This window comes from Meleagris gallopavo, chromosome 1 (genome assembly GCF_905368555.1).
Source record: "Meleagris gallopavo chromosome 1, MGAL_WU_HG_1.1, whole genome shotgun sequence".
NCBI classification, from domain to species: domain Eukaryota; kingdom Metazoa; phylum Chordata; class Aves; order Galliformes; family Phasianidae; genus Meleagris; species Meleagris gallopavo.
This window is the reverse complement of record NC_139404.1, coordinates 127,117,943-127,137,665: the sequence shown is the minus strand read 5'-3', so window position 1 is coordinate 127,137,665 and position 19,723 is coordinate 127,117,943. Positions and strand designations below refer to the sequence as shown.

At 36.1% G+C, this 19,723-nt stretch overlaps 1 protein-coding gene across 1 annotated transcript; it reads right to left on the bottom strand.

The window, feature by feature from the left end:
- Positions 1-249: 249 nt before the first annotated feature.
- Positions 250-16,397, bottom strand: CRLF2 (cytokine receptor like factor 2). Its single transcript, XM_010727083.3, has 8 exons — positions 16,279-16,397; positions 10,847-10,958; positions 9,649-9,821; positions 8,172-8,311; positions 6,939-7,101; positions 4,588-4,702; positions 4,115-4,199; positions 250-2,762 (listed from the first exon to the last, which is right to left on the bottom strand). Exons 1-8 carry the CDS (start codon positions 16,352-16,354, stop codon positions 2,490-2,492), a joined length of 1,137 nt encoding a protein of 378 aa, XP_010725385.2. The 5' UTR covers positions 16,355-16,397; the 3' UTR covers positions 250-2,489.
- Positions 16,398-19,723: the final 3,326 nt, after the last annotated feature.

Here is a 19,723-nt window from a genome sequence, read left to right as displayed (position 1 = left end):
GGATATAATTAGGAACAAACTGTAGCATCGGGGGGACTTATGCGTTTGAAAAACATAACTTTGAATAAACAAAAAGGGAAGATATTAAAGGTGCCATATACCCTTCTTCTCACTGTGGGGAGTTGAACAGGCCTTTTCCCAGCTGTCTGGTTAAGTTGCTCTTTTGTAGGTTGGTTTGCATGAGTCCCTGCAAACCTGCTTTGAGACAGGCTGTGTGGCTGTGTAATCATCAGAGAACTGACAGTCAGGATGAGGAGAGGAGTTTATTGTTTCAGTAATTCTCTATGTTACTATGTCTCTATTTATATATATATATATATATAATGTTTTTAAAATAAATGTTTAGATATTTGCAAGTTTTATCTTATCTGTTATATGCTATGTAAATATGGGTTGCATACATATGCAAAAATAAACTTGACAACTGTAAAATATAATACAAGCTATTGTTCACACTAAAAACTTAGATGACTGTAAATTTTCATTTCAGGAACACAACTGAAACAACACATTTCCACGTCTGTCTTCTTTTTCTTCCAAAGTAAAATTTCAATACAACAATGTGAAACACTTTTAATTCAGATAGAAAAATATTTGTAAACAGAAAATGGTTAAAGGTTAAATTAAGGCAACTACCTAGATCTTTAGACCATCAGATGTATGTATAATTCAAAGATGAAGGAGCTAAGCAATACATTCCAAGCTTTACTTCCTACTTTATTGCTTCAGTCATTACTGGAACAGGTTTATATCAAGTGTAATTTGAGGTAAATTCTTTGATTCTCATGCAATAACACCAGTTTATATCATCTAAGAGCATCTGAGCTAAGGTATATTCTGCTGATCAAATTATATAAAGCTTGTATTTGTTTAAAATTCATTGCATTCTTATACTATTTAAATACTGCATAATTATTTTTATTTTAAAAATTCATTTAAAATGATGTACCGAAGATCTACAAAGGACCCCAAAAATCTTGCGTAATTCTGATTTAGATAAAACAAGGCAGAAAAATTGTCACGATTTCAGGAAATGCTCTGTTAGCTTGGTTTTCTTGTTACTGTACAACTAAGATAATGTCAAGAAAAAATAGAGAAATGTGTCTTCCCAGTTAAGTTTTGCAGTTATTGGCATACAGAAGTTTTGCAGTTATTGGCATACAGTTTCTGGATTTGTCTTTGTATGGCAAACTGGGCAATCAGAAACCAATTCTGGAAATTAATATATCTTCATTACTGTATACAATTCCCAAGGACATCTGGTATTAAAGTTTTTTAAGCACTGAGCTAAAAATATTAATTTCTGTAATTTTCTGATATGTGTCATCTGCAAGTTACAGTATGAATTAGTTCATAAAAGTATGCAGTAGGCAAAATTTATTCAACAGATAAAATCATTAAATGACTGATTGATGTTCACGTAAATATCTGGAACTATTTCAACATATAATTACAATGTATTTACAAGACCTTACATATATCAAAGATATTTTAGCACTTCACATTTTTACAAAATTTGTTTTCAATGTAGCTTAGATGCTACAGGGTAATTAACAGAATACCTCAGATTTTGTTTATGAGACCTAACTGTAGTATGTGGCATTTTAAGTAAAAAAATTAAACATTCAAAAGTTGGTAAGCTTTAGAAAGCATTAGAACAGAGTTTGAAAATAAAGCTTTTATTTACAGTTTAAAATTCTACTTCATTGCATTAAAAATAGTTTGAAATAAAAGAAACTTAGTTAAATATAAATATTGTACAAAATGAACCTGATATCTGCGAGAAGCTGTGTAGTCACATCAAGACACAGTAAGATATCAAGGACCTGACCGCAGCCCATTAATCTTTGCTATCCTGGAGGAAACTGCCTACACAGCACTATTTACGTGATAAATTGTAACTCAACACTGTACATCCTCTCTTTTCTGTTCATAGGCACATGATTTATTCTTTCTCTTTTAAAAATCTTTGATGCATGCCATGAAGAACAAAATTTCACAACTGGAGAAGCAGCCTACAAAAGCAAGCACTTCTAATATAAGGAGATACAGTGAAGCAGTATATTATCACTATGAAAGTGAACAGTATGCTGTCTGGCTTTTGTGAAACGAAGACCATTAAGAGACAAATAATGATGTAGTTTGCATAAACACAAGGACTGAGTCTCAGCTGTTGAAAATGTGCCATGGAACAGCTCTTGTTCTCTCCCGATCGTAACATGAAAATGGGGCCTACTTAAATCCTACATATAAAAACCAACTATAATTCCAAATATTAACTCCATAAACCATTAGACATTTATATCAAATATTGAGCCTGCTCATAAGATCGTAAGTTCTGGGAAAGAACCTATCTGGAATCAGATAATACGGACTTGTATCTTTCTTCTTGTGTGTCTACTTGTGATAATATTTTCTATTCAGCCTCAGCGCAAAACTCATCAGGATCTTACATATCATTTTCTCATACCTTCTGAATTATGCAGGTTTTATAACATCACATACATGTCATCATTCACTACATTCTGGGGGCCAGCAAAGGAGACTGTATTATTGAATGTTGGCATCAGGCAGGCATTCTGAGCTGTTTTGGGACTATTATTTCCAGTTGCTCCTGAAAAACTGAAGATTTTTTCCCTAGGTTCCTGATTGTCACTTTTCTTCTTGTCTGTTTGCTGGTTTTCTTCCTCGATGATGCATTCTAGCTCTTCATATTCCAATTTGGTTTGCACCACTGCATGATCAGTTTTATCTATCCATTCCTAGGAGAATGAAAAGGTTGATATTGGCAGGTTCTAAGTGGTCAATCAAAAGAAATCTGTCTGTATAGACCTGGATTTTCCTTTAAGCAATGACATCTTTCCAGGGACAGCCACAATGGAGAAGATGAAAAGGGAGTAACATAGAGAAGCAGAAAATATAATGCAAGGAATCAAGAAAGACAAAAAGGAAGACTGTTTTCCACAAGCGAATACAAGGTCCTGTGACTTACAGAGAACAGATTAAACCATAAAATCATAGAATCATAGAATATGCTGAGTTAGAAGGGACCCACAAAGATCATAGAATTATAGAACATAGAATTATAGAACATAGAATTGCTTAAGATGGAAGGGGTGTTTATAAGTCATCTAGTCCAACTCTCCTGTAATGAACAGGGACTTCCAAAGTTAGATCAGTTTACTCAGAGCCTCATACCACCTAATTTTGAATGTCTCCAGAGATGGATCATCCACCACTTCTCTGGGCAGCCTGTTTCAGTGTCTCATCACCCTTACTGTAAAAAGCTTCTTCCTTATATTCAACGTAGTGCTGGCTCACATTCACCTTGACATCCACTGGTACCTCCAAGCCCTCTTCAGCAGTCTGTGCTCCATCCTTACGTCCTCCAGCTTGTACTGATAATGGGAGTCACCCACACTCATTGATTCCAACTCCTGGCTTCACAGAGGACCACCCAGAACTAAAACCATGTTTCTGAGAGCACTGTGCAAACAAGTATTGAATTCCAGCAGCTTGGGGCAGTGCATTGGAGAGACTGTTCCATGCTCACCACCCTTCAGTGAAGAACCATTTCCTAACCCCCAGCTGGATCCTCCCCTGACGCAGATCCATGCCATTCCCTCAGGTCCTGTTGCTGTCATCAGAGAACAGAGCTCAATGACTTTGGAGAACGTGGGATGTATAAAATAACCTATGCTCTTTCCTTGGTGGACTCACACATTCTTTGACCCAAGTCCTCATCTAATCTAAATTCAGACTAAGTTTATATGGAGAGTTACACAATATAGCATTGTGGATTAAAGCTTCAGTGTGGATTAAAGCTGTCATTAGAAGGAATGAATGCAAATGCCACTCTGGCATCTCCCCTCTGGACATCCTTAAATTTTCTCTTGAAATTTTTCTGTCACTTTCTATAACAACTCCTCTTATGCAGTACCAAAGCAGTATTACAGTGCTGATCTGTTGATGCTGCATAGAGGAAAGGGCTTTTCTCTTGGGTCAGAGGACATCTGAAGCAACATCAATCCAGAACAAGTGTTGGTAGCTGCTTTCAAATTACTCACAGCATTGCAGAGTTCATCGACTTGTTTGCTAGGAAGGGAATGTTTACCTGAAAGTTTCCACTATGATCATTGAAGAGATCAGTAAATATATATTTTGGATCTGGTATAGTAGGCATAACAGATTTTTGAAGTCTGCAAAGAGAAAAGAAGGTGTTCTGTTTTGGTGTTCTCATTCGTACAAATTTCAACACATTGCTGAAGCCACAGATAAGATCTGCATGTCAGTATCCTTAGCTTCTTTTAAATATGTGTTAACATCAAAAAGTAGTACTGTTACATTACTACAATAAAACAATCATCTGATGAGATTTATGCAATATAACAGAATGATATGCCTAGTAAAATCTGGAATACATGCAAACTTGCAGCTGGGCAGCCAGTGGTGTTCTGCTCTATGTAGTAGTCAAAGCTTTATTGTGTTGGCTGAGTTAGTAAATACAAATGTAAACACGGAGAAAAAAAATTATAATCTGAAATATATATATTCTACAGTAGTAGTAAGCAGTGAAATTATACTTACCTCTGCCATTTACACAGAAGGATCAAAAGGATAAATATCATTAGAAATACTGCCATCAAACAACTTAAAAGAATTACTGTGTTTGACTGGGTTTTTATTTCATCATCACATGAATCTAGGAATAAGCAGAAAAAAGCAAGTGAAAATGTTATTGTTTGTTCTAACAGCAAATATTCCTAACCATGCTAGAACACTGACTTCTCTTATTAATAAAAAAATAGAGTAAAAATTTAGGAACAAATAAGAAAAAAATCAGTTGTTCTTTTGAAACTGAAAAGAAAAGCTATCTTTCTCCAAACTGTGCAACAAAATAAAATCATGTTTTATTTTTTTAAATTGACCTGTTACATGACAAAGGAAGGTGCATATGTGCAAAGAGTAGAAGCATTCAGAATTATGATTTTCATGTTCTCTCACTGCATTAAGGGTGATACAGCAGTTCTCTGCTAAGGTCTGTCTTACATAGACCTACCTACAGCCTCCAGAGCTGCAACTAATTTTACATGTAAACTAAACATCTTATTTCCTAGGATAAAAAGCTGTAACTGGACTTTTACACATAGCCTAAATGTCTAATTTCTCAAAGTAAAACAAACAAACAAAAAATGCCCCCCACCCCATATACCAAAGAAGCCCACAAAATGCAAGTGCTAACAATCAGAAAGTAACCAGTGACAGGATTCAACAGGTATGTATCTGAACCGATTAATTTTTGCAGCTTTTGGCATTCTCAGTGTTTTTCCTGCAGCTTTTGAAAAGGCACCACAAAACTGTACTTCCTCATACTGAACTTCTGCTCTTCAGATAAATACTATGGAAACTTAAGTTAAATAAGTTAATGATTAGGACCAATGGTTCTATAAATAGCACGCCATAGTCACTCCTTTTCCTATGGCAGCCTGTTCCACCTGCTTTGTTTAGCCTGTCAGAAAGTCACAAGAAAAGTTGTGAACATCCAGTGAGACATTCAGAGGCTATGAATTTTCTTGAGAACAGCTTTTGTTATGTCTTCCTGTGATATGGAGGCAATCATTCCTTGAAGTCCTGAAGCGAAATGCTTGCTCGAAGAGACTGTGCCAAGGTCACTTATGATAGAGGGACACTCAAAACAACTATTAGTCTATCTTTTCTGCACTTGCCATCCACATACATGCCTGCTGATAGCCTCTGGTCTAATGTTGGGGTAGGGCTGCCATGTTCTCACTTCTCAGGTGCACATTGTCTTCTGTGTTTCTTAAAGACATTGTCTGCCATAGCATAGGACAGCACGTCCACAATCTGCATGGTGCAGTAGACATCTCTGGCGGTCAGCACTGTTCCTACCACTAGCGTATTCTTATGCTCTAGGATTTCAGCCTAGCTTTGTGTATACTGATTTTCTTTGGGTGAGTTAGTTGTATTATAGAAAACTCAGGTCTGGGTAGAATGGACATTTGGGTGTCTCATAATTCCAAAAAAGCCTAGTGGGTGGAATTCTGTGGTTAGCTGATATGAATCATAGAATTTTTAAGGTTGGAAAAGACCTTTGAGATAATCCAGTCCAGCCATCATCCCCATCATGTCCAGAAACCATCTCCTCAGATACCACATCTGCACATTTCTTGAACAGCTCTGGGAATGATAACTTCCCTGGGCAGCCTGTATTACCTTGGGATAGTGTACATTCTGTTTTACAAGAAATCTGTTTTTTTTGTTTGTTTGTTTTGATAAGCAATAGAAGTAGTTTCCACCAAAGGTCTAATTGAAACCAATTGCATACAGTTGAATGGGTCTTCCTGGTGAGAAAGCAATGTTGTTAATGTCTTTGCTTCCAGTTCATGTTTCCCCCATTTTCAGCAAATATGAACACCAAACAGTTATGACTTCTGATCCTATAGCACTAGTAGATGTATTTTAAAGCAATCGTTCTTAAAAAATTGAACGTAAAGGTTTTTCTTAGAGTTCAAATTTGATGTTAATGTATCATCTGTCACCAGAGTGCCTGCATATGTTTATGCTTTACATAAATATGTAAGTCCACATATATTTGTATATGTATGTATATAAATATATATAAATATAAATATATGTATATATATATAAAAAATATATACACAGCATGCAACACATCACTGTCACAGGGGGATCCTAGACACTACTGTAACACAAATAATAAGGACATTTTTAACTTTGTAGATAAATGCATAAATTTGTAGTGTTATGAGTCATCAGGAACAAAGTTTCTTTGATTACAGAAGATGGAACATAGAACGTAGTGCAACATAAAACTGATTGCACATTCTCAACTTTTTTTGCAGTCACCTCTTACCAGTTTGCACTTAGACAATATATGAATATAGCACAGCTGTTACCTAATAATATGCTATTCATCCAAAATGTTTCTGCTTCCCAGTCACTGCTGTAATCAACTACGTTGCAAAAGGGTACTATCCTCTTCAGTCTGACCCGAAAAGAATAGCATTTCCTTGGATCAAAGCCTTGCTCTCCAACTCTGCAACACTTAGAAGTTCTGGACTGAGAAGGAAGGTGTATAGTTGTTAATTCCAATTTTCAAGACATGAATGCTAGAATGCTTGAATGCTACACTCCATTATGATCATGACTAGGATAAGGAGTATACCAAAACCTCAGAAATAAAATCTGGTTTCTCTGAATTCTGAGGAATTCTGCTTCTTGACCTATTCTTTCCCATTCATCCTCGTTGTTCATTATTTGACAATGAGCTAAAGGGCCTAACAGTTATCATACAGAGTACTATGTTACAGTTTCTGCTTACATTATACAAAAAGGAGACTTTAATTCACAAAATTTTTACAACTTTTACAGGTTCCTGGGTAGATTTAAGTCTATGAAATAATATGTAAATAACAGCTAGCCAGAATAAATAAAAATCCTGTATCATCTTTTTTCACTCATTTCATGCTGTTTCTCTTTTAACTCTATTCAGCTTTCTGCTTTTATCTTCCAAGGCTGTTCTGTATATATGAACTTCCCTTTACATCGTCCCCTATTCGCTCTGTAGCGAGTAGATATAACTCAAAAAGTAAATGACTTCTGGTATGGTAGAGTTCCATGATCTGTATGGGAACTGTTGAATCACAGCCTCAACCTCTGATTGATTGCCTTTGGCAAGCAATGAGCCAACTGCGGGAGTACAGGTGAAGGCAATTCACCTGTCTGACCGGAAGGGGTGGAGCCTGGCTCCACCTCTCTTAGTCCCCATTTAAGGGCTGACTGCCACCAAGAAGATTTCAATCTCCACTTTCTGTAGATTGCTCCCTTTGGAATTTTTCTGTGAGCCTAGGGTAGAAGTGAGCATTTTCATTCATTTTTGATTATTCCTTTCCACCATGATAATCGTTCTAGTTATATGACCCATAAAATACCAAGCTAACCACACCACTCTGTTAATTGTAATTTTGTTCATTGTACAGATTAAAAAAAAATCCAATACAGTTCTCCTACAAATTATTTTGAATGTAAAGGAGAGGAAAACAATCAGAAGACAACCAGGTTTTATGTTCTATGGAGATGATATTTCCAGCTCCTTCCAACATTGATTGAATGTGCCATGTTCTACTCACTTGCCATCCTTTGTCATATTTGCTTTTGTATTGAAGCTCAAGTCTTAAGCACTTCACACCTCTTTCAGGTTTATTACATGTAACAGTAACAGTGTCATCCTTCCAGAAGAAGGTCACATTTTCTGGTCGATTGGGCTTTACTAAGGAAAAGAGGAAAAAAAAAAAAACATGCAATAGCCTCTTAAAAATAAGTATTCTTAAATTAACTCCTTCTATCTCTCCATGTTTCCCCCGAGGAGCAAAGTGACTATTCCTCTTATGTGATGCACTTTTGCACCTAACCTCCTTACTAAATGTCAGAATGTACCACTATGACATTACTCGCCATTGGAGGCGCCACGTTTAAGAGTAGATGTCAACCCAATTCAGGAAAATCCTGAAACTACTTAAAGAAGGACTGATCTTCTTTCAGTTCCTTTGATTTAAGAGAAAGGAAGATTCTTCTGTATTGGAAAGGGATTGACAAATTCAGTACCACTAAACTTACAAGACATACGTTCATCTTCTGGAGTCAGTGTGGGATATACTGAGATATATGGCAAAAACACAGGGTGTTTACCTGTGTGCAACTGAATCTATCCCTTGCTATTTTCAGATGGTCCAAGAGAATGCAATGGTTTGACCTATGTAATTGCGCAGTCTTTAATAGTGGGAAATAAAGTGTTGAGAAGAGTGTTACTCGCTTTCTCAGTCTTTCTTGATTCCTTTTCATGTTATGAAACCTTACCTTCCTAATTGCAAAACTAATGTCAGACTTTCGTTATTTCTTCTTTGTTATCTAACGCTTTTGAAATTAATTTTGGTATCAGTGGGAGTTTAATAGCCAAAATTCAGGGACCATGCTGCAATTTTCCATGGTTTACCATATGAGATACAAAAAAGTATTCTCAAAGTTAAATACTTTAACAGGTTTTAGATTTATCTTTTTTCCTAAAACATTCATAATAAGATGTAAATGTATATTTGGACGATAATAGCTTTTCCAGATTCTTTCTTCCTGCCTTATTTTCTGCTTGGTATTTATTAGGAAAAATAAATAAATAAATAAAATACTTCACTTTAAGCACTGTATCTATGTGTAATACCAGAAAAAGTAAAAACAGGAATATCAAATCTCTTATAGTAAGAATTGAAATTAACAAGTTGCATTTGTTATCTAACATAAATATTGAGTAGACCTACAATATGCCAAGTATATCCATATATTTTACTTTAATCCTAATCTTGAAACTACATTCTGGGACAAATCTTGCTGACCAAAGTAATCCCACCTAGTTACAGCTGCACATGATCCTATGTAACTATTGATGACGGAAAGGGATGAAAATCAGCATCCATAATTCAAATACTGATAGTTCACTTATTGTATATACTAACAGCATTTTATACAGACAGAGAAATGGTTTCTTCTCAGACTAAGCACAAATGGGGACACCAGGACTACCAAAACATATAGTTTTGATTTTTACATACTTACTATAGAAATCAGTTTTCAGTCTTTTAGAAAAAAGCTCTTCACTTCCATTGCTGTTCATGATTGAGAAAGCAAGGGTGCATCCTTCTGTCTTAAAAAGACATCCTGAATTATAATCTTGTGTCAATAGATATGTGGGACATGTTTTCCAGTATTTCTGCTTGCCTTCTTCAAATCTGGAAATTAAAAAATATCAATGAATAGAAATACTCATATCAGGACATAAAAGCTAATTCCTTTTTGCAGCTATATTTTTCTTCGTTTTGTTTTCTGTGCTCCTACAAAGACAAACCCAGATACGGAACTTGAAGGAGGAAATTTCATTATGATTTGAGGCAATTCATTGGCATGACCTCATTGACTTTCCAGTCCTTGGATTTGGTGCAGTCTGAAACTAACAAGTTTCCTTTGTGTCAGCTTGTTTTGTTTTTCTCTAAAAAGAGAATAGCTTATTCAAACTGATGTTCTCATAAGCCTTTTTTCAAGATTGTGCTGTTCTTTCATGTATATCAACCAGAAAGGAAAGGGAATGTGAAGTTTTATGACTACCTTCAATCAAAACATTGAGTTTCTGTTGCATAAATAACATCTCTTATACAAAATATATATACTTAGTATACATAATATACATACTATAATATGCAGAAAAACACCTTCAACAGTGTAATTAACATCAACATTTAGCAAAAAAAAAAAAAAAAAAAAGAGATTTCATACCTATTGTCACAATCTAGTGGGATAGGACAAAGGGGAATGGCTCCAAACTAAAAGAGGGGAAGTTTACGTTATTTGTTAGTAAAAAGTTATTTACACAGAGGGAGATGAGACACTGGCATAGGCTGCCCAGAGAAGCTGTGGATGTCCCGTCCCTGGAGGTGTTCAAAGCCTGGCTGGATGGGGCCCTGAACAGCCTGATCTGGTGGGGGGCAGCCCTGCCCATGGCAGAGTTGAAGTTCAATGATGCCCTCCAGCCCACGCTGTTCTATGTTTCTATGATCTATTACAGCTGATTATTCAGCAGGTTTACGGGTTTATACAGCTTTGTAGCAGGATATGAATATAAACATGTTCCACTTGAATGATTACAAAAATGTTAAGAAAGTTTAGTGTATAGTTCAGAGATGATTAAAATAACTATGATATTTTAGCTTCCCAAAGTAAATTTTTTAGGGAGAGAAGCATAGGCATTATCAATACTCACGTATAATAAAATGACACATTCTTGCCAGGGAATAGTTTTCTTGTTGCCCACGTGATCTGCATTTTCTCATTATTGAAATTGATTATTGCGGTGCTGATGGCATCTTTCTGACCTGTCCAGTACATTTACAGAGAATATGAATTCAGCACTGAATATGAGAAACTCCATATTTGTAGGCAATCGGTATTTCAAAGATGTTTATGCCATAGGTTCAGATAATCATAACATATTATATATTGTGATATGAACATGCCTAAAATGCAAGGAGACATAATATAATACTCTGGAGAAACTAAAACTAGAATTTCAAAAGAGCAAAATGAAACCATGTGCAGCAACATCAGAAAGATGGTTCCTGGCCCAAAAGGTGTAGGCTGTGCACGGTGTCTAAATAACAAAGCCAGCTTTACTCCTTAGTACCTGGTAAGATTTTCCTGCTGAAGAGAACTATTTGGGAACCAATGCAACATGGATTCTCTGTGTAAACTCTGATCTTTACTACAAGAAACAAGGGCTCACAGCATAGACTTACAGCAGATGAATAAGGAAGACACACATAGGATACCCACATAAATAAGCAAAACTGGGTGAACTATGAATTTAGTGCATTCTGAGTGGTCTTAGCCAATTCCAGCTTATAGGCTTTCTCAAAGCAAAATAATTTGATGTTTCCTGGCTGCACATGGTTTTGTTTTTTTTTTCTTCTCCTGGTCTCCTCTTTGTTATAGCTCTTCCTGGGGACACAGGTGTTTTAATTTTGTGTCCATCAGGATTCCACAATTAAACACTGAAGATAACTCTGACCTTGAAAAATGAGAAGCCAGAAAGAGTAGAAAACCACAATAGAAAAATTTCAAGAAGAAAGACAAATTATTTATTGTAAGTTCTATAAGATGTGAAATTATATTTAGTTGAATGAAAAAAAAAAAAAAGAAAGCAGAGAAAATATCAGTATCTAAGGAGAGACTATAAGAAGGAATGGGATAGATTCTTTAGCAGGGTCTGTTGTGATAGGAAAAGGGGAAACGGTTTCATAATAAAAGAGGTGGGACTTATACCGGACATAAAGAAAAAGCTTTTTACGATAAGGGTAGTGAGGTACTGACACAGGCTGTCCAGTGAGGTATTGGATGTCTGGTCTCCAGAGACATACAAGATCAGGCTGGACAGAGCTCTGAGCAACCTGGTGTAGCTGTAGGAGTCCCTGTTCATTGCAGGGGAGTTGAACTAGATGACCTTTAAGGTCCCTTCAAATTCAAACGGTTCTATGATTCTACGAGAATATATCATGAATATTGCATACAACCTTCTGAGAGTAAAATTTGCAGGCTCTTGACTCCAGGCATGAAATATCTGCCGCTAAAAACTTCTGTAGGAACATTCCTACCCAGAGGAGAATAGAGGATTCTGACTCTGACCCCTGTTTAAACATTTCTGATGACCTTTTTATTACAGTTAATGATCCTGAATATTCATAATAATTAGGCCTACATATTTTCCAGTTTGCTATACATTTGCTTAGTAATCAACACTAAGAATGTAAAAAAGCCATGTGGAAAAACTTGGGTTCAAATAACTGTATTGTCTAACTATTTTCAAGGCTGCATCTCTGCTTAGTAATTCTGCGATTAGAGCTTATCAAGACATTTTTGCATAGGTGTCATTGTGTTCTTACATCATTCTCTCAAAATCTCTCTTGAAACAGGTGTGACAGAAATCCAAGAGCAAATGTAGCTGCAGATGTCTGCTACACTATTCACAGAGCTCTAAAAAAAAGAGATGGTACTCCTGTGGAAGAGAAATCCTTGAACAGAAGTCCTCTGTTTCCTAACTAGTGGCTGCAGACTTGTTCTGCATTGTTTTCTCAAACCAAAACTGTTATATTTTTCTGAAGAATGGAGAAGTAAATGTACTGAAACAAAACAGAACTTAAAAACTTTGAAAGCTGTCATAACATGGATTTTATCCAGACAACTTTGTCTCTGTCCAAGAAACTAGCCCTTGTTTCCTTACTCTCCAAGCCCCTCAGCATGTCTTAGAGATCATCTTGTCTTTAACTGAAGCCACCAATGTGATGGCAAAATGCCTGACAGTGGATTATTAGTCTACAAATATACTAACAAGTTTTAATTTTTATGAACTAAATTTTAGCATGTGTGTGCTATGTAGTATATATAGTGTTATGATTAGTGTAACAGAAATCCATGACTATTTGTATGCAGATTTTCTATAAAAATAGCAAAATGCATATTTAGCATATTTGAATATATAATTATATATTCTCCATTAAACAAAATTAGTTCTATTAAAAAAAAAAAAAGAAATGTTAGTGTATGGAACTAATTTTTATATGGAACTGTAACTCTTGGGTTTTGCAATGCATGTTTTTGGATGACAGAAGAATATCGATATGACTCCTATGACTCCAGTCTGGCAGTGATTTATGAACAAACTTTGCACTTTCTGAGTAGTCCACTTGACTTCCGCAGTATTACTCAGAGCACACTACCTTAACATTCTATACAAGTCAGATCCCTTTTCTGTTCAAAACAAATACAAAACCAAACCGAACAAAAGAAGTTGCATATTATGATTTGGAACTCTGAGATTTTATCATTTAAATATGAACTCCAGTACCTAAAATGGAAGGTAATACATTATTGAATACCTTCACAATAAATATTATTATGTAGTAGAAATGGAATGTACTGAACACTTGGTGATATACACATATTTTTCCTATGTTCTACCTTTAAATGACTTCATCAGAAGTCTTAACACAATTTATAACTTTGAAATGCATTCAGCTATATAATATAGAAAAGTTTTTGAAAAAAACTGTCATTATTAAAAGTTGTGCTTCCACATCTCTATTTAGTGCAATTTTTATACTATGCTTTCTAATTTAATGGGATTTGTAATCTTATTGTGGCGTGAGCTGCCTTTTGTGTCAGTAAGCAAAAAAAATTTATGTGCATCTTTTCAAAACATAGCATGTAAGTGTTGCATTATTTATATTTCCTTGCTTTTTCAACTTGAAAAGATGCAAATCCTGATTAAGGTTTTTAATGTTTGGTTTAAGTTGACATCAAACACTGAGGATATGGATAGGTTATATGAAATAATGTTTCTTACTGATGATCTTTCCTTTGCCTTTAACAGGAAAGGTTTTTAGTTTCTTTCTTTGTTTCATTTTACTATCTTCATTATTTTATGTTATTTTTAATCACTTTCACTTAAGGACACAGAATCATTCCTATCTTTTGTTAGTGAGAAGAGATACAGAGAAAGAGGGGAGAGAGGACTGTTCATCTCTCTTCCTTTATGAATCCACCTGTAATAACCTGGATTGTTCTCAGCTAATGTGCAAGATCTTTCACAGTAACTGCAATATTTTAAAGCATGAGTACAGTATCACATTTAATTATTTTTTGTGTTATGGTAGTGGTTAGTCAAAAGGTCAAAAATATAGTGAAAGGAAGCCTAAGGAGGGATGGCAAAAACTTTCTGTCCAAGGGTGACCTTTCAGTTTATCTAGGAGGGTAGATAACAGTATGTTGCAGAAGTATAGAATGCATACCAGCAGTCTTGAACATCAGTCAGAAGGAATAATCAAAGTCTAAATCTTCAGTAAAATCAGAGAGAAAATGGTAGGGCTCTACACTAGACTTAATCTCACATATGCTGTTCGACAGTAAGCTCTCGTAGGGAAAGAAGAGTGGAAGATATTGCTATAGTGTGTACAGAAAGTAGTATTACAGGCGAAGAAAAAGGAAATTACCTTGAGCAATACATTATAAGGACACAACCATGAGCAAGAACATGAGCAATTATATTCCACCTCCAAACCACTTTTCAAACTTCATTGCTAAGAAAATTTGCTATCTAAGGGGAACTTTGTTAAAAGCCCAAATGTCATGGAACAGATCAAAAAGGAAAAAAAGAAATAGAATGTCAATCTGCAAAGATAACAGTGGAATGTACATGTACAGGAACAGTTGCAACCTCACTGAAGGCAAACAAAAAAGAAAAATCACTTTTGATTTCCTCACACTGATGAAACCTGATAAGTAACCACATGTTGAACTTACACATAGTGCATTAGTTCTGTGTATAGAAACAAACTGAGAGAAATACCCAAAACTGAGCCTACACCCTAGTTACTCGTATATGAGAACAGTTTCATTTCATTAACTGGAACATATGTAAGTGAAAGTGCAACTTCTTGCACACAAGGTTGCTGAAATGTGTGCTCAGGGCTGACTGAGTACAAAACTTATTTTCAACAGAATTAATAGGACAGCAACAGAAGGTTTTTGTAGATGTTTTGGAGCAAAGCATACTCCTTATAGTATAATTCTCATAACTCACCAAATTGATTAGTGCAGGGTTTTTTTGTTTGTTTGGGGTTTGATGTTGTTGTTATTTGGTTGGTTTTGTGGTTTGGGTTTTTGGCTTTTTTTATTTGTATGTTTGTTTTCAGTAGAAGCTTGACAAACTATAGACATCACTATATTTTGCATTTAATAAGAATCAGAATGCTGATTTTCAGCTTTTGTCCCACAAAGTCATAACATCTCAGGGCAGAATCAAGTCCCCTCATAAAAAAAGCCAACGACTCACAGGAGCAATTAACTCTGAAGAATTAAGGAGTGTTCAATTGCTGAAAAAAGTACTTATCATACATACAGCAGAGCACAGGGTTGATTTATAGGTTGATAAGAGGAAGGGATAGCTTTGAGTTCTTGAATGATGGGGTCCTTGTGATAAAATAATGAATGAGTATTAAATTATCAGACTATATTTTCGGATTTTTTAATGATTTCTTCAAGATTCCATTTATCTTTAGTGAACTATGAGTAACGGCACTGCAGTTAAACACATGAAATAGAGATGTTCTTGCATGTAGGCACACAAGGAGTCTTTAAAGCTTTTGTTAATTTTGTTTTTGAAAATTCTTTTTACCTTGTTGTTTTTTCAGGCACAAAATATTGCTGAATATTTCTCAACTTTCATTCTTCCAGAATGGTAAGTGATGAAGTCTTATCTGGAATTCATTTTATCAAACTTTTTTCAGTGAGAAAACTGTAGTCTGTTTCAGATTCAGTCCACTCTATCAGAATCTATGCATTCCTTGGATGGAAAGTATTCTTGCTTAAAGATTTGAATATTTCTCTCTAACAGTAGACATAAGCTTACAGAGTTCTCTATTTTTATTTAGAAAATTGGGTATATTTCTCTTACTCTCATCATCACTCTTGTTGTTTGTTTTTCTAAGAATCCACATTTACCTCTTTTGAATCTCAATTTCTGTTGATTCTTTTCGGCAAAAAAAGTAAAGAATAGTGTAACACATAAAGTAGGTTACCCACAGAAATATTAGTAATTAATATATCAATTTCTTAAATAAACATAAATGGATTTGAACTTACCAAATGATTGTGATAGAGCACCCACCAAGTTGACCAGTGTGAAGATCATTGAACATTCTTGAAAGATGAGTCTCATGGTTTGAATGACGCAACAGACTGAAAAGAGATGAATAATTACAATCCTTGGTCTTTACTATTTGATCGCTTTATACAAGAGACAAGAGGGAACTAGAGGAAATGACTACAGGAAATTAAAAAATGACTATCTCTAGCAACAAACAAATCAGAAGTGTAGAACTTCAGAATGCATGCTTTCTTTGCACTATGTAATAATAATAATAGAATAAATTCACAGAATAAAACTGTCAATCTTATCAATACTTGCTTTGCTTTATCTTATCACCGTACCACAGGTGATGACAACCATGATCCAAACAAGGATTATGTAGTTGTGAGTAGCAGTGACCATACCATACACCTGAGCACACTGATCTTAGCACGCCCGGGGGCCATAGGGTAGGTGAGGATCAAGCAGCCTGCCTCCTCCCCACTTACTAATAAGACCTGATCTTGTCACTCCACATGCTTGGTGCACTTCACATGGCATTAGCCACCTCTGTCCACAGATCAGAGGCAGAATTAGTGGGCCTTCTGTGACAGGGAGAGGTGGGCTGCCAGGAGTGAGAAGGCTGTTACACAAGAGGTAGCACAACAATATATTTCCTCCTGCATTACCTGGACATCTATATGCTGCTATAGAGTCTTATCAGTTTTATAACATCAGCAAAGTCCCCAGCCAGATGATGTGGTACCAGTTTTGATCTGTTTGTTCACTTTTCTTGGGTTGGCTTCTTTCGCTTATTTATCCATTTCATGTGCCAGGAAGATCTATTCAAATTTCAGCTTCATAGAAATTCAGTTTCATAGTCTTGGAAACTCCAGTCTGACACACATGCATTACTCTTTCACCTTTCTAGTCCCTGCTTTCACCAAGTTCCTCTAAGGAGGCATTAATTCCTGGAATGAAAATAACAAGAAACAGATAATTGAAATCCTGAATCGGATTCAGTTATTTTTGCAGCTGATGACAAACAGCAGATTTGGAACTCAGTGGCCAAATCTAGCAAAGCCTGTGCACCTCAGAACTTACTCTCATGCCAGAAGAGTTGCCCAACTACTCGCCCAGATTCTGCTTTCTTGAATAAATCTCTGATTACCTGAGATGATTTTTCTCCAAATATGAATAATCCCAATCCATGAACTGAAAAGTTGTCTGTGGGCCAATGGTTCTGTTCTCCCTGAGTTTACATCTCTAAATGTGTAATTGATTGACTTGCCCACATCCTCAGGGTCACTGCTCCTGTGAGGACAAGGCCAGAGTATACAAAATTGTGCACTCTCCTAGTGGCTCTTACGTAATGCAGCACTGGCATGTTTGGCCTGAAAAAAATATTAACACTGCAACTTCACTCAGCAACAGTGAAAGAAAAGAGTGAGAGTGAGCTGATAATTTGCAGTCAGTGTTCGTGATTTTGACTGCCAGTAGAGACAACTGCAAAGAAGATACTCTGAGAAGTATGGTGCTTTTTTATTTATGGCCTGACCTAGAACTTCAGCAAGCCAAACAAAAGAAGTGCTTTTGTCTTCATTTTGGACTTTATATTAAACTGCACAAGTAGCCATTGGCCCCCTGCTGAGTCCTCTACCCATGATAGCTACTCTCAGATGTTCTTCCTTCCTTTTTATACCTTTTAGTTTTTCAGTTCTTTTGTCATCATCAGTGTGAAACAGGTCTTTGATCAACACGTAGTTCAGCAAGTTTATTTCTTCCTTCAAGTTTATTTCTTCCTTCACCTAGAACATAAACAAACAATATCCTGTGAGCAACTTTCATTCGATATTTACTCTTGGCCTTGTTCCACAAGATGACACAGTAAAAATACATAGATAATCTCATTTTTACAATGATGACTGCTTTTGATTTTTAACATTAGGAGGAGATAATGCCAGTGTGCTTAGAGTATGTGGAATAAAGAACAGAGAATCTTAGCATGTCATGGCAAATCAGCTCAGTGCACAAGAGTCAGATCAGCCTTTTATTCTCATAGCAGAATCTGATTCTCTTTGGTAATCTGCTGCAAACTGAAGTGCATGTAGAGATCTCCACTGTGCATTTCGGGGCCCATCTTTCACCCATGGGAACCTTAGAGAATTAAAAGTCAAAGGTCTCTGGCATTTTAAAAATTCGTGCTCTTGTACAGCTACTTCAGAACCTAGCAATGATGCTATCATTGCAGCTGTGAAATGGTGGGTCACCTCTGCTGGTGAAGATATGTATGAGTGCAGCATGCAAGTTCTTGTTCATCGCTGATGAAAATGCATAGTTAATCGTGGTGACTATGTCAACAAATAGTGTTTTGCAGCTGAGAATTACTCTATCAAACAGTGTTATTGTGCTCTTCATATCTGTTGTAGTTTCTGTGGAGGTAAATAGGAGGCATTGCTTTCGAAGATACTTATGTATCTTTGTGCATGAAGATTTGGTAAAATACAGCCAGGAAAGATGATTGGGCCGCTGATACTGCAAACCATTTCCAAATATATGAAATCATGTCCAGCAATCCTGATAACATTCTACTGCAAGGTCAATTAGGGGGAAGAAGTGGGTACCTACTTTAGTAAGGCATTTTAAACTCTCCCTCATAACATCATCATTGAAAAATTGACAATACGCAGGCTGGAACAAAGTGAGGTGGATTGAAAACTGACAGAACTAGAAAGGCCATTGGGTTGTGATTAATGGCATGAAGTTCAGTTGGAGGTGAGCAACTGGTGGTGTACCACACGAGTCAGTAGTGTGACCAATAAAGATTAACATCTTTATGACTTTGATGCTAAGACAGGGTGCATCCTCAGCAAGTATTCAGACCATGTAAAACTGGTAGAACTGGCTGATAAACCAAAGGGTGTACCCATTCTGAGGGACCTGAAGAAGCTGGAGAATTGGGCAGAGAACTTCATGAACCTCAGGAAAATTAAATACAAAGTCCTGCATCTCAGAATGCACAACAGTGAGAATCAGTTCATGTTGAGGTCTGATTGTCTGTCCTTCTTCAGAGAGTGAACTTGAGAGTACTGATGTACAAAATGAGCCAGTAATGTAAAGATCAATGATCTTCTATACTATACTAGGCAGAGTATTGCCAGCAGGTTGAGGAAGGTGATCCTTCTTCATGTCTCACATCTGGTGAGACACATCTGGAGTGATGGGTCCAGTTCTAAGCTCACCAATACAAGAAAGACGTAAACTTAATGGACCAAGTTCAGTGTAAGCTCACAAATATGATCAAGGGACAGAAGTATATTTCATACAAGAAAAGGTTTAGATATGGGACTATTCAGTTTTGAGAAGGCTCAAGGAGATCATAGCCATGTAGGTAAAATAGCTGATGGAGGGAGTAAAGAAGATGGAGCCAAACTTCTCAGTGGTGACCTGTGACAGAAC